General features: G+C 40.2%; 1 protein-coding gene across 2 annotated transcripts in view; it reads right to left on the bottom strand.

Moving 5' to 3' along the window:
* fsip1 (fibrous sheath interacting protein 1) overlaps positions 1-15,376 on the bottom strand; it is a 70,569-nt gene that overhangs the window by 16,624 nt on the left and 38,569 nt on the right. For both annotated transcript variants that reach the window (XM_035752367.2, XM_035752368.2), the window contains exon 10: positions 3,154-3,288. In XM_035752367.2, the coding sequence (XP_035608260.1) occupies positions 3,154-3,288 (135 nt within the window). The remainder of the gene's footprint in view (positions 1-3,153; positions 3,289-15,376) is intronic.

Genomic DNA, 15,376 nt, shown 5'->3' with positions numbered 1-15,376 from the left:
CACCATGTCGATGCTGTGAACCTAGTCTCCCTATACGATTGTTTCCATTTCTGACCAATACAATCAAACTCTAGAACCATACTCTTACAACACCTAAATGAGTGGGTTCTGATTAGTTTAGGGGTAAATCTACATGTAGAACACATACATCTAGTATGAGAACAGAATCATGTTGTTTAGGTGGTGGTTTTCATAATGATAGTATCCTCCAGATGATTTGGCCTTAATTAGCTAACATAAAATCCTATTTGTTCTGCACAAATGAGGCTAAAACAGACTTTTTTCTTATAATATAATTTAGAGTGTGGTTAACTTAGAGGCCCACTGTAGTCAAAAAGTGATTTTCCTGTGTTATATATACAGTACCAGTCATTCCAGGGTTTTCTGTATTTTTACTATGTTCTACGTTGTAGAATAATAGTGAAGACATTACAACTATGAAACAACATATATAGAATCATGTAGTAACCCAAAAAGTGCTAAATCAAAATATATTTTATATTTGAGATTCTTCAAAGTAGTCACCCTTTGCCTTGATGACAGCTTTGCACACTCTTGGCATTCTCTCAACCAGCTTCATGAGGTGGAATGCTCACCTGGAATGCTTTTCCAACAGTCTTGAAGGAGTTTCCACATATGCTGAGCACTTCTTTGGTGCTTTCCCTTCACTCTGCGGTCCAACTCATCCCAAACCATCTCAATTGGGTTGAGATTGGATGATTGTGGAGGCCGGGTCATCTGATGCAGCAGTGCATCACTCTCCTTCTTGGTCAAATAGTCCTTACACAACCTGGGGTGTGTTTTGGGTCATTGTCCTGTTGAAAAACAAATAACAGTCCCACTAAACGCAAACCAGATGGGATGCTGTGGTAGCCATGCTGGTTAAGTGTGTCTTGAATTATAAATAAATCACAGACTGTGTCACCAGCAAAGCACCCCCACACCATCACAGCTCCTCCTCCATGCTTCATGGTGGGAACCACACATGTGGAGGTCATCCGTTCACCTACTCTGCATCTCACAAAGACACAACTTGTTGGAAGCAAAAATCTCAAATTTGGACTCATCAGACCAAAGGACAGATTTCCACCGGTCTAATGTCCATTGCTCGTGTTTTTTGGCCCAAGCAAGTCTCTTCTTCTAATTGGTGTCCTTTAGTAATGGTTTCTTTGTAGCAATTCGACCATGAAGGCCTGATTCACGTAGTCTCCTCTGAACAGTTGATGTTGAGATGTGTCTGTTACTTGAACTTTGAAGTATTTATTTGGGCTGCAATCTGAGGTGCAGTTAACTCTAATGAACTTATCCTCTGCAGCAGAGGTAACTCTGGGTCTTCCTTTCCTGTGGCGGTCCTCATGAGAGACAGTTTCATCATAGCACTTGATGGTTTTTGCGACTGCACTTGAAATGTTCCGTATTGAAATATTCCGCATTGCACTGAAATTTTCCGTATTGACCTTCATGTCTTAAAGTAATGATGGACTGTCGTTTCTCTTTGTTTATTTGAGCTGTTCTTGCCAAAGTGCAAAGCTGTCATCAAGGCAAAGGATGACTACTTTGAAGAATCTCAGATATAAAATATATTTTTATTTGTTTAACACTTTGTTGGTTATTACATGATTCTATATGTGTTATTTCCTAGTTGCCCTTTGGTATGAAGCTATTTTTTACAATTTTAATTGAAAACAATCACAGCAAGGTACTTAATTGTTACCCCAGAAATGATTTGATATTGAGATAAAAATGGCTGCTTTGGACCTTTAATTTTTTTGCATAATAGTGTCTACTGATGCTTTAATTAAGCATGGATAAGTTGAGTTGTGGTTCACCATGGCAAAGTGTACAACCAGTTGGTAAAGTGGTAGCCCTAAATGAGATCAAGGCAGATTTCTCAGAAAGTAACACCTACAAAAAAACATCCATACTACCAAATGGGAATTAGGCAGGTACCCCAGAAGGCCATATTGTGTGGGGTTGTAAAGAGCTGCCACATCGACGGCTGATGCCCTCTTTTGCTACACAATAAATTAAAGTCACAAATGTCAGTGGATGGAGGAAACAAATCCATCACCCTTTGTTGCAGGTACATTCCTGTGTTCATGTGTTTTCCCCAGAAACCAGAATTTTTGCCAGTTGTGATTGTAACTCTACAGAGTCCCAGAACGAGGCCATGCTCAATTGTTTCCAGGGGACATTGGGGGAATAGAATTTGAGGGAAGAATTGCAGTGAGCCATTAAACACTAAAAAGGAACCTTGGGCACAGACAATCAATGGAATTAACGAGTTCCCAAATGAAGAGTAAAATGTGTTCAGAATGTATAAATAAGGCCATTAAAGAAATAAAAAGTGATAGAGCATTAAAAATAAAGTCATTGGATTTACAGGTAACTGACAAAATAAAGGAAACACCAACATAAAGGGTCTTAATAGGGTGTTGGGCACCACAAGCCTCCAGGACAGCTTCAATGCACCTTGGAATAGATTCTACAAGTGTCTGGAACTCTATTGGAGGGCTGCGACACCATTATTCCACAAACAATTCCATAATTTAGTGTTTTGTTGATGGTGGTGGAAACCGCTTTCTCAGGCGGCGCTCCAGAATCTCACATAAGCGTTCAATTGGTTTGAAATCTGGTGACTGACACAGCCTTTAAACCTCATATGCTCCTTTGAGACCCCTCTTTAATAGTCACTGAGATCTCTTCTAGCCATGGTAGCCAAAATATTGGGAAACTGGGCATTTTTATACATGACCCTAAGCATGATGGGATGTTTTAATTGCTCACGAGCCACACCTGTGTGGTATCCCTCATTGGCTCAAGTGTTTCCTTTATTTTGGCAGCTACCTATAATTCTAGGCACAGTGCAATAAAATAATGACTTGCTTAATGTAATGCATAATCTGAGGTTAATTGCCCAATGCCCTGTGACATTTTTGCCAGCAGTGATAAGGCTCTTTTCAATTCCCCTACAAACTATATGAATTGTGTCAGTGCGTGTGCATGCATATCTGTGCATGTGGAATTCCCACTGTGGAGTCAATGGTCCACTGATCATGTGTGTATTAGTGATTGTATATAAATGTGCGTGTGTGTGTGTGTGTGTGTGTGTGTGCACACTGTGCTGTGCGTGTGTGGCTGCTTTGAACTCACAATCATTTCTTGGCCCTGGCCCAGCAGCTCTAGCTGCAGCTGGATCTCTTGGAGACGCCTCTCCTGCCCTCTCTTCTCCCTTATATCCTGCAGGACCTTCTCTCCTGGCAACCTGTCCCAGCCAGCCTCCAGATCCTGACAGACACACAACAGACAGTAATGTTCTCATGGGGAACACACCACTAATCATCACACATGTAGAAGGAGACATTCACTTGACCATAAAAGCAGAGGGGACTTCCATAAGGCAGAGTTGAAACTGTCACAGAAGAAACAGCCATCAAAAGACTTCTACTTAAACCAATAACTAACTACATTGTATAAAAATGGCATCATCCTAAAGTCTAATTAGTCTGTCTGTAGAACTTCACTGTAATGATGCTCTGTCATCAATACAATACAATGCTATGAATCCCAATGGCAGATTTCTGTACTATGTTTTAGATTTAGGAGACATAGGAGAGTTGAAATCAAACCGTCGTAAGAGCTGAGGAAACTGAATAACCCCATTCCACTTCTCATGGGGTCCAATATAAATCTCATATTTATGGCATGGACTTGTAAGCTGGGGACACAGACTGCAGTATGCTACATCCAAAGCAAATGTTGAAAATGGGTCAGGAGGAAATGGATGAATCATGCCTGGAGGACTATCCAGAGCTGATGAATGAGAAGGCCTCGAGAACTTGTCATGACCATGGGATCTGTTTCATGGGTAGACCATAGGTCTAGGTAGGTCTTGGCTACAGAGGAGAGAAACTCTGAGCAGGCATCATCATGAGGTCTAGACTCCATAGAGACACAGATATCTACCCCAGAAATCCATAGATCACATATGTTTATGTTTACATTACGGTGCTTCCTTGTAAATTAAAATTAAGGTGATTCACAGCAATGGGTTGTACCAAATATTTCAGAAAATACACTTGTACCTAGGTTCCAAAGGGCGTCCTGGAGAGCCCTTTCTTTCCTGCTTTGAGTGACCAATAGATGACCTGTAGTAAGGTCACAATCCAACCCCTAAAATAAATGAGTGCACATTTAAGACCTAACTAAGTAAAATAATGGTTGGTTCTAAGAGGATGTAGCCAACCACAGGATTCTTTTTGTGTGTATAAACAGTGATATGTGGTTAACGTCTCCATATCCTCTGGTCAGCTTGACATGCAGCACTATTTATGATCTAATAATGTCAAATTGATGGAAATATGATGAAAAATAGACATTTTGAGTGAGATTTGCTCATTGTGACATTGTAGGTTATGGGAGAGGCCTGTTCTTTGCAACAAAACAAAAAAAGTTAATAATTGTTATGACACATTTATGATTTCATATACAAGTTGAGTTCAGAGTTGAGAGCTCAGTAACAACGCATTACACTCATTTTGTACATTTATGTCTGATATAAGACCTCATAACAACTTCCATAAGTAGTAAATTTAACAGAATAAGTGTCAATCACAATTCTATTGATATCCACGTTTCTGTCCACGAAATCATCAAGCACTGTGAGATTATTCGATCAGATTAGATTTTAACAAAGAAAGGCCCTCTTTTAACACATGGCATGTAGAGTGTGTGTGGCTTCACCTATACATGCCCTGTAGTTTCCCTGTGCCTGAGGGAAACGATGACAACCTCCATGTGATGTCTCTTTTAAGTGGTTGTTATTAGAGCCCTTCAGACTCACTCACAACGGACTACCACTGTGGGATCAGGTTGCTCTCGTGCACTTGAGTGAGAAACACGCCGACCCAACAAGGCAAAATACAAATTAAAGTCTAGTTTTACTACCTTATTCACACCACTAACTACATGTTTCTAAAAAATGTTTTCTCAAAAATCGTTGGGAAAGACAGACCATTAATTTGGAAAAGACGGCTTATTCTGCCCTACTTTCAAGAAATCACAACCATCGTCAGAAGACGAGACATACATTTAGGCTTGAAATAGCATTGACTTTTTAACACTTATAATAGCCACATAGGCTACATGGGTATCCTGTGGGATTTCTATTGAATGTACTGTAATTAAGGTTAGAGCTATCAATATATACACTATGGAGTCCACAGCAGTGCACATATTTTATCCATTCAACAGCATTTCTACACAGTGGAAAGACAACTTAGCGTGTGTCTGATTAAGATATGCCTAACCTGAGCAAGAGATTCCATCTCTCATTTATTACGTGTTTATATGATTAAGTCAAATTAAATCATTTGAATGATCAGTTTGACTATTTTCAGTTGCAACATAACTCACTGTAGCCCTGTACACTTGTACCCTCATAAGGGTTGAATGGCAGATTTGGGCACTGATAAGCGCCTAAATTGGAATACAGTGGCTGTACAGTAACATGCTATACATGACGTCAGAGCTCAGGCACTACGCTCCACAGCGCTCTATGGGTTTTGACTGTCAGCCGTTCAGAACTTGAGCAAAGCCAGCAACAATAAGTTGCCCCCATCCCTCCCACTAATTGGACAACTTTTGCAAATGTTTTGTTGTCTGAGTGAGGGAAATGCTGTAAATAAGAGGACTCGATGTATTTTGAAAGATGCGACGTTGAGTATTATAATAAATACCGCTTTGATGTCCTGCAAGCAAGCCAAACAACCGTGAGTCCAAATGTGCATATCATAAAACTCATGCCATATACAGTGTCAATGTTTCTGACCACTATGTTTGATGTACAGTTAATAGATGACATGGCATCATACCCTGGGTTGTTCTGAACAGAATGAGCCTGTTTGTCTATTGTGAATGCACGCACCTGAATCATGACTACTTTCTATGCGCAACAAAATAACGATATGTTTCTCTGAATTGACTTTTGAAAGCCTAACACTGTAAGATCATATTTTATAACCTAGCTAGTTTTGTTGGCAATAGAACAAGCTTTCAAATGATGCCCAACGGACCCAGATTTCGATTTTAAAATGAGCAATTTTTGAATTGCTTAAACTACAATAATTGTGTGATGGCGGGGAGGCAGGGTTGTGCTCCAAACCAAACAAATGTGCTTGCTCTCGTTCCTAAATGGCACAGCTAGGAGATAAAAAAAAAACCACCTTATAGTTCAGAGCCATTCAACTATATTCTTACAGGGGCCAGATATGAAAAAGGTTATTTATAGGAGGGCAGACATTTTCTACATGGGATTACTATTCCCAAAACCGGTATAAAAAAAACATTCAAACACCATTATAATCTTATGAAGCACTTTTATTAAAATTAAATGTTGCTAAAAGTTCATATTAAGTGCGTTCAGATGAGCTTAATTCAGTGCATCAAATTGTTTAAATAATGGAACACATTTGTAACACAGTTTATCTACATCACATTCATTTGAAACTTTCCTGTCCTTTTAAGATACAGTTGAAGTCGGAAGTTTACATACACCTTAGCCAAATACATTTGAACTCAGTTTTACACAATTCCTTATTCACATTTAATCCTAGTAAAAATTCCCTGTTTTAGGTAAATTAGGATCACCACTTTATTTTAAGAATGTGAAATGTCAGAATAATAGTGGAGAGTGTCACGTTCTGACCTTTATTTCCTTTGTTTTGTCGTTATTTAGTATGGTCAGGGCGTGAGTTGGGGTGGGCAGTCTATGTTTGTTTTCTATTTCTATTTCTATGTTTCGGCCTAGTATGGTTCTCAATCAGAGGCAGGTGTCATTAGTTGTCTCTGATTGAGAATCATACTTAGGTAGCCTGGGTTTGTTTGTGGGTGCTTGTTTCCGTGTCTGTGTTTTTCACCACACGGTACTATTTTTGGTTTCGGTTATTCACGTTACGTTTATTGTTTTTGTATTTTAGTGTTCAGTTTGTCTTTAAAATTAAACATAATGAAAACTTACTACGCCGCATCTTGGTCCTCCGATCCTTCTCGCTTCTCCTCTTCAGACGAGGAGGAGGAAAACTATTACAGAGAGAATGATTTATTTCAGCTTTTATTTCTTTCATCACATTCCCAGTGGGTCAGACGTTTACATACACTCAATTAGCATTTGGTAGCATTGCCTTTAAATTGTTTAACTTGGGTCAAACATTTTGGGTAGCCTTCCACAAGCTTCCCACAATAAGTTGGGTGAATTTTGGCCCATTCCTCCTGACAGAGCTGGTGTAACTGAGTCAGGTTTAAAGGCCTCCTTTTTCAGTTCTAACCACACATTTTCTATAGGATTGAGGTCAGGGCTTTGTGATGGCCACTCCAATACCTTGACTTTGTTGTCTTTAAGCCATTTTGCCACAACTTTGGAAGTATGCTCGGGGTCATTGTCCATTTAGAAGACCCATTTGTGACCAAGCCTTAACTTCCTGACTGACGTCTTGATATGTTGTTTCAATATATCCACAATTTTCCCGCCTCATGATGCCATCTATTTTGTGAAGTGCACAAGTCCCTCCAGCAGCAAAGCATCCCCACAACAGCATCCCCACATCCGCGTGTGCCACGGTTGGAAGGGTGTTCTTCGGCTTGCAAGCATCCCCCTTTTTCCTCCAAACATAACGATGGTCATTATGGCCAAACAATTATATTTTTGCTTCATCAGACCAGAGGACATTTCTCCAAAAAGTACGATCTTTGTCCCCATGTGCAGTTGCAAACGGTTTTGGAGAAGAGGCTTCTTCCTTGCTGAGCGGCCTTTCAGGTTGTGTCGATATAGGACTATTTTTACTGAGGATATAGATACTTTTGTACATGTTTCCTCCAGCATCTTCACAAGGTTCTTTGCTGTTGTTCTGGGATTGATTTGCACTTTTCATACCAAAGTACGTTCATCTCTAAGAGACAGAACGCGTCTCCTTTCTGAGCAGTATGATGGCTGCGTGGTCCCATGTGTTTATATTTGCGTACTACTGTTTGTACAGATGAACGTGGTACCTTCAGGCGTTTGGAAATTGCTCCCAAGGATGAACCAGATTTGTGGAGGTCTACAATTTTTTTCTTCTGATTTCTTTTGATTTTCCCATGATGTCAAGCAAAGAGACACTGAGTTTGAAGGTAGGCCTTGAAATACATCCACAGGTTCACCTCCAATTGACTCAAATGATGTCAATCAGAAGCTTCTAAAGTCATGACATCATTAACTGGAATATTCCAAGCTGTTTAAAGGCACAGTCAACATAGTGTATGTAAACTTCTGACCCACTGGAATTGTGATACAGTAAATTAAAAGTGAAATAATCTGTCTGTAAACAATTGTTGGACAAATGACTTGTGTCATGCATAAAGTAGATGTCCTATCCGACTTTCCAAAACTATAGTTTGTTAACAAGAAATTTGTAGAGTGGTTGAAAAACTAGTTTTAATGACTCCAACCTAAGTGTATGTAAAGTTCCGACTTCAACTGTACACATCTTCATCTTTTGTTTTTATTTACAAATATGAAACCTATTTTGCATGGAATGTCTCAGTTAACCAAGCAGCATCACATTATTTTCTACAGTGCCTTCAGAAAATATTCACACCCTCTTGACCTTTTCCACATTTTGTTATGTTAAAGCCTAAATTTAAAATGGATTAAATTTACATTTTTGGTCACTGACCTACACACAATACCCCATAATGTCAAAGTGGAATTATGTATATAATTTTAAAAAGTTAACTATTCAACCGCTTTGTTATGGCAAGCTTAAATACATTCAATAACTTCTTTAGGCTAGGGTCCTTTTAACTCAATTTCTGCCTGACTGATGTGCCCAAAGTAAACTGCCTATTACTCAGGCCCAGAAGCCAGGATATGCATATAATTGGTACCATTGGATAGAAAACACTTTGAAGTTTGTAGAAATGTTAAAAATAATGTATGAGACTATAACACAATGGATATGGTAGGAGAAAATCCAAAAGAAAAACCAACCGGAATTGTTTTTTTTTTGTGTTCCCATGCTCTTACAATGGAAAGTATAGGCACATATCAAAATCCAGCTCCCAGATTCCAATTCCTATGGTTTCCATTAGATGTCAACAGTCTGTTCAAGGTTTCAGGCTTGTTACTTCGAAAACGAGGAAGAATTATGAGTTTTAGTCCTGGGACTAAAGTTGGAAATCAGTCTGTGCAAGCATGATGAAGAGGACGCACACCTGCTAATATCTCTTTCCAATTGAAAATACTTATTTCCGTATGAAATATTATAGTTTAATTACATTTTAGGGTACCTGAGGATTGAATAGAAATGTATTTTGACTTGTCTTAATAAAGTTTAGCGGTAGATTGTTGGATTCCTTTCTCTGCATGCTGAACGAGTGGATTACTCAAACAGATGGCGCCAACTAAACAGACCTTTTGGGATATAAAGGATTTTTATAAAGGATTATATCTAACAAAGCGACACTACACGCTGTAGCTGGAACCATTTGGAATGCAAATCAGAGGAAGATTTTCAAAAAGTAAGTGAATATTTAATCGCTATTTGTGAATTTATGAAACCTGTGCTGGTTGAAGAATATTTTGATGTCCTCAAACAATCGCATTTCATGCTTTCGCTGTAAAGCCTATTGTAAATTGGACAATGCAGTTAGATTAACAAGATTTTAAGCTTTTAACCGATATAAGACACTTGTATGTACCTAAATGTTTAATATCCATAATTTGATTATTTATTTGAATTGCACGTCCTCCAATTTCACCGGAAGTTGTCAACAGGTGTCCTTCTGGCGGGACGCCTAGCCCTAAGTTAACAAATCACATAATACAATGTATGGACTCACTCTGTGTGCAATAATAGTGTTTGTGATTTTTGAATGACTACCTCATCTCTCTACCCCAATTATCTGTAAGGTCCCTCAGTCGAGCAGTTAATTTCAAACACAGATTCAACAACAAAGACCAGGGAGGTTTTCCAATGCCTCCCTAAGAAGGGCACCTATTGGTAGATGGGTTAAAATAAAAAAGACATTGAATATCCCTTTGAGCATGGTGAAGTTATTAATTACACTTTGTATGGTGTATCAATACACCCAGTCACTACAAAGAGACAGGTTGTCACGTCCTGACCTTAGTTCCTTTTTTATGTCTCTGTTTTAGTTTGGTCAGGGTGTGAGTTGGGGTGGGCACTTTATGTTTTTGTTCTAGGTCTTGTATTTCTGTGTTTGACCTGGTATGGTTCCCAATCAGAGGCAGCTGTCGATCGTTATCTCTGATTGAGAACCATACTTAGGTAGCCTGTTTTCCCACTATGATTTGTGGGTAGTTATTTTCTGTTTAGTGTTTTCTGCACCTTACAGGACTGATTCGTTTTTTTTTCGTTTATTCACGTTGTTATTTTGTATTTCAGTGTTCAGTAAATAAAACATCATGAACACGTACCACGCTGCGCTTTGGTCCACACCTTCTTCATACAACGACCGTTACACAGGTGTCCTTCCTAACTCAGGTGCCGGTGAGAAAGGAAACCGCTCAGGGATTTCACCATAAGGCCAATGATGGCTTAGAAACAGTTCGAGTTTAATGGCTGTGGATAAGATCCAACTGAGGATGGATCAACAATATTGGTGTTACTCCACAATACTAACCTAACTGAGTGAAAAGGAAGCCTGTACAGAATAAAATATATATTTAAAATCCATCCTGCTTGCAACAAGTCACTGGAGTAATGGCACCGGAGGGGATGGCTGTAGTTTTACGGGCTCCGAACCGACTGCAATATTTTTTCTCCTATTGTTTGTAACTTATTTGTACACAATGTTGCTGCTACCATATCTTACAACCGAAAATATCTTCTGGATATCAGAACAGTGATTACTCACCTCAAACTGGACAAAGATTTTTTACTTAATGAGTCTGGCGCGAAGGATATACTGCTTCTCGAGACCAGGCTCTACCATCCGTTCTATTGGCGAACGTGCAATCATTGGAAAATACACTTGATGATCTCTGTTCGAGACTATCCTACCAACTGGAGATTAAAAACTGTAATATCTTATGTTTAAACGAATCGTGGCTAAATGACGACATGGATAATATACAGTTGTCTGGGTTTTCCGTGCATCGGCAGAACAGAACAGCTACGTCTGGTAAGACGAGAGGTAGGTGGGTGTGTGCTTCTATTTGTCAATAACAGCTGGTGCGAAATGTCGAATATTAAAGAAGTCTTGAGGTATCACTCGCCTGAGGTAGAGTACCTCATGATAATCTGTAGAATACACTATCTACCAAGAGAGTTTTCATCTACATTATTCGAAGCCATCCATTTACCACCACAAACCGATGCTGGCACTAAGACTGCACTCAACGAGCTGTACAAGGCCACAAGCAAACAAGAAAATGCTCATCTAGAAGCGGCGAACCTAGTGGCCGGGGACTTTAATGCAGGCAAACTTAAATCCGTTTTATCCATTTCTACCAGCATTTCACATGTGCAACCAGAGAAAAAAACCTCCAGACCACCTTTGCTCCACACACAGAGATGCATATAAAGCTCTCCCTCGCCCTCCATTTGGCAAATCTGACCATAATTCTTTCCTCCTGATTCCTGCTTTCTAGCGAAAACTAAACCAGGAAGTACCCGTAACTCGCTCAATACGAAAGTGGTCAGATGACGCGGATGGTATGCTACAAGACTGTTTTGCTAGCACAGACTGAATATGTTCCGGGATTCAACCAATGGCATTGAGGAGTATAACCCCTCAGTCGCCAGCTTCATCAATAAGTGCATTGATGACATCGTCCCCACAGTTACTGTGTGTACATATCCCAACCAGAAGCCATGGATTGCAGGCAACATCCGCACCGAGCTAAAGGCTAGAGCTGCTGCTTTCAAGGAGCGGGACACTAATCCGGACGCTTACAAGAAATGTCGCTATACCTCAGACGAACCATCAAACAGGCAAAGCCTCAATACAGGACTAAGATTGAATCCTACTAAACCGGCTCTAAAGCTCATCAGATGTGGCAAGGCTTGCAAACTATTATGGTCTACAAAGGGAAACCCAGCCTAGAGCTACCCAGTGAAGCAAGCCTACCAGATGAGCTAAATGGCTTTTTTGCTCGCTTCGAGACAAGCATGCATGAGAGCACCAGCTGTTCCAGATGACTGTGTGATCACACTCTCTGTAGCCGATGTGAGCAAGACCTTTAAACAGGTCAACATTCACAAGGCCGCGGGGCCAGAAGGATTACCAGGCCGTGTACTCAGATCATGCGCGGACCAACTGGCAAGTGTCTTCACTGACATTTTCAACCTCTCCCTGACCGAGTCTGCAGTACCTACATGTTTCAAGCAGACCACCATAGTCACTGTGCCCAAGGAAGCGAAGGTAACCTGCCTAAATGACTACCGCCCCGTAGCACTCACTTCAGTAGCCTTGAAGTGCTTTGAAAGGCTGGTCATGACTCACATCAACACCATCATCCCGGAAACCTTAGACCGACTCCAACAGATCCACAGATGACAGAATCTCAATCGCACTCCACACTGCCTTTTCCCACCTGGACAAAAGGAACACCTATGTGAAAATGCTGTTCATTCACTACAGCTCAGTGTTCAATACCATAGTGCCCACAAAGCTCATCACTAAGCTAAGGACCCTGGGACTAAAGAACTCCTTCTGCAACTGGATGCTGGTCTTCCTGACAGGCCGCCCCCAGGTGGTAAGGGTAGGCAACAACACATCTGCCACGCTGATCCTCAACACTGGGGCCCCATAGGGGTGTGTGCTTAGTCCCCTCCTGTACTCCCTGTTCACCCACGACTGTGTGGCGAAGCATGACTCCAACACCATAATTCACTTTGCTGTCGACACAACAGTGGTAGGCCTAGTCACCGACAACGATGAGACAGCCTATAAGGATGTCAGAGACCTGGCAGTGTAGTGCCAAGTCTCCTTGGTGTCCACATCACCAACAAACTATCATGGTCCAAACACACCAAGACAGTCGTGAAGAGGGCATGACAACACCTTTTCCCCCTCAGGAGACTGAAAAGATTTGGCATGGGTCACCAGATCCTCGAAGTTCTACTGCTGCACCATCGAGAGCATCCTGACCGGTTGCATCAACGCCTGGTATAGCAACTGCTCGGCCTCCGACCTCATGGCACTACAGAGGGTAGTGCGTACGGCCCAGTACATCACTGTATTACATTTTCAATAAATATGCCAAAATGTTTTTAAAAAATGAAAAAAAATCCCCTGAGGAAAAATATATTCAATCAATTTTGAATTTAACAATAACTAACTATTTAATTAATTTTTTTAAACATAGAAACCTTTTATGCATGGCATATTGTTAAAAGTTCATTTTAAATTCTTTAAGATTAGCTTAATTCAGTGCATCAAGTTGTTTAAATAATGGAACACATTTGTACTTATAACACAGTTGATCTGCATCACATTAATACATTTTTATTAAATGTCTGTTTTACATATGTAACTTTTTTCAAAAATGTATCTCAGTTGACCAGCATGATATTCTGTTCTATATCATGTAGTTCTTTTCTCTGACAATATTATTATTTTTTACATTGAAAACAGGCATATCTCAGTTGACTAGCTTTTGCGGAGAAGTCTCTCTTCCCCACATCAGTAAAGAACGGGTCCCTATAACAAATGCTCCCCGCCCCCCTCAGTGGGGACACAAACACATAAAATCTTGTTGGAAAGTTAGCTTTCAGTTACCTAAAAACTCTGACATCATGGGAGTCATCTGTACTGATGATGACAATATAGTTGCGAAGTGTATAGAAATTGAGCGTTTTGTTTGGTCTCAAGGAGAAAAGAGCACATTTATTTTAAAAGAAGTCCATTTTCAATCATGTCAACAACTGTTTTATCCCTCCCCTGTTGTCCCAAATTAAGTCCACTGAATTGATTGAAGATGTCACTAAAAAACACACATCTGATACGAACTCCTCATCATGCATTTTCCTAGATATGGGTTTTCTTTCTTGTGGTGGCAATCAAGGGGAAAAGCAACTATCTCTTCCATAAACTCATATAGACTGCCCTCGAGAGAGTTATTACCCTTGCTTTGCCACCGAACATCATTATGTTAAATTATGTTCTGCGATGAAAGAGCCAATAGGCAGGCAGACCAACCCTGTTCCCCTCTTAGCAGATTTGATTGGCTGTAAAGGAGATGTTGGGTGATATTGATTGACAGCACTTACTGGGCGGGACTACAAGAAAATATATTCTCCCATTGGAGAATATTGAAAGAGGGCTCCTTTTCGGCACTAAACATCAGAATTTTTGTAGGGATTGTTAGGCTGATAAAAAAAATTATGTTCTGAATTGATCAAAGGCCATTCTAAATTATAAGTTGAATAGCCCTGTTATAGTTGAAGTCATAAAAGCACATTGACATTACTTAGGAAGTGTGCACCAGTGGAGAAAAATAAAAAGTTTCAGAAAAATAAAAGGTGAAATGTTAAAGTTATCCTTTTAAATATATTCATTTCACCAAATACTTGATTAAAACACACTGTTTTTCAATAAAGGTATACAGTAGCCTCAGCAGCAATTTGTAGGGTAGCACCATGGTATAGCCAGAGGGCAGCTAACCTCTGAGAACATTGACTTCAATACAAAACCGAGGAGACTCGTCAGTCCAGACCACCTGCTGGCATTTTTCTGCACCCCAGTTCCTGTGTTTTCGTGCATAGTTGAGTCGCTTGGCCTAGTTTCCACGTCGGAGGTATGGCTTTTTGGCCGCAAGTCTTCCATGAAGGCCACTTCTGACCAGACTTCTCCAGACAGTAGATGGGTGCACCAGGGTCCCACTGTTTTCTGCCAATTCTGAGCTGATGGCACTGCTGGATATCTTCCGATTGCAAAGGGAAGTAAGCATGATGTGTCTTTCATCTGCTGCAATAAGTTTCTTTGGCCGACCATTGCGTCTACGGTCCTCAACGTTACCCGTTTCTTTGTGCTTCTTCAAAAGCTTGGACAGCACATCTGGAAACCCCTGTCTGCCTTGAAATGTCTGCCTGGGAGAGACCTTGCTGATGCAGTATACCTTGTGTCTCAGTATTGTCATGGTGTATGACTTTTTTTTTAAAGTAAACTGTCTTCAGTAACCTCACCTTGTTAGCTGAGTTTGGCTGTTCCTCACCACATTTTTATTCCTCCTGCACAGCTCTTTCTGTTTCAGTTAATGATTGTGTTCCAACCTACATATTGAATTGATGATCATTAGCACTGGTTTGGCATAATTGTTTAATCATACACCTGACTATATGCCTACAAAATCCTTGACTTTGTGCAAATGCAT

Source organism: Oncorhynchus keta, chromosome 35, assembly GCF_023373465.1.
Source record: "Oncorhynchus keta strain PuntledgeMale-10-30-2019 chromosome 35, Oket_V2, whole genome shotgun sequence".
NCBI lineage: Eukaryota > Metazoa > Chordata > Actinopteri > Salmoniformes > Salmonidae > Oncorhynchus > Oncorhynchus keta.
Note: the sequence above shows the minus strand (reverse complement) of the source record. Positions and strands in the feature narration are given on the sequence as shown.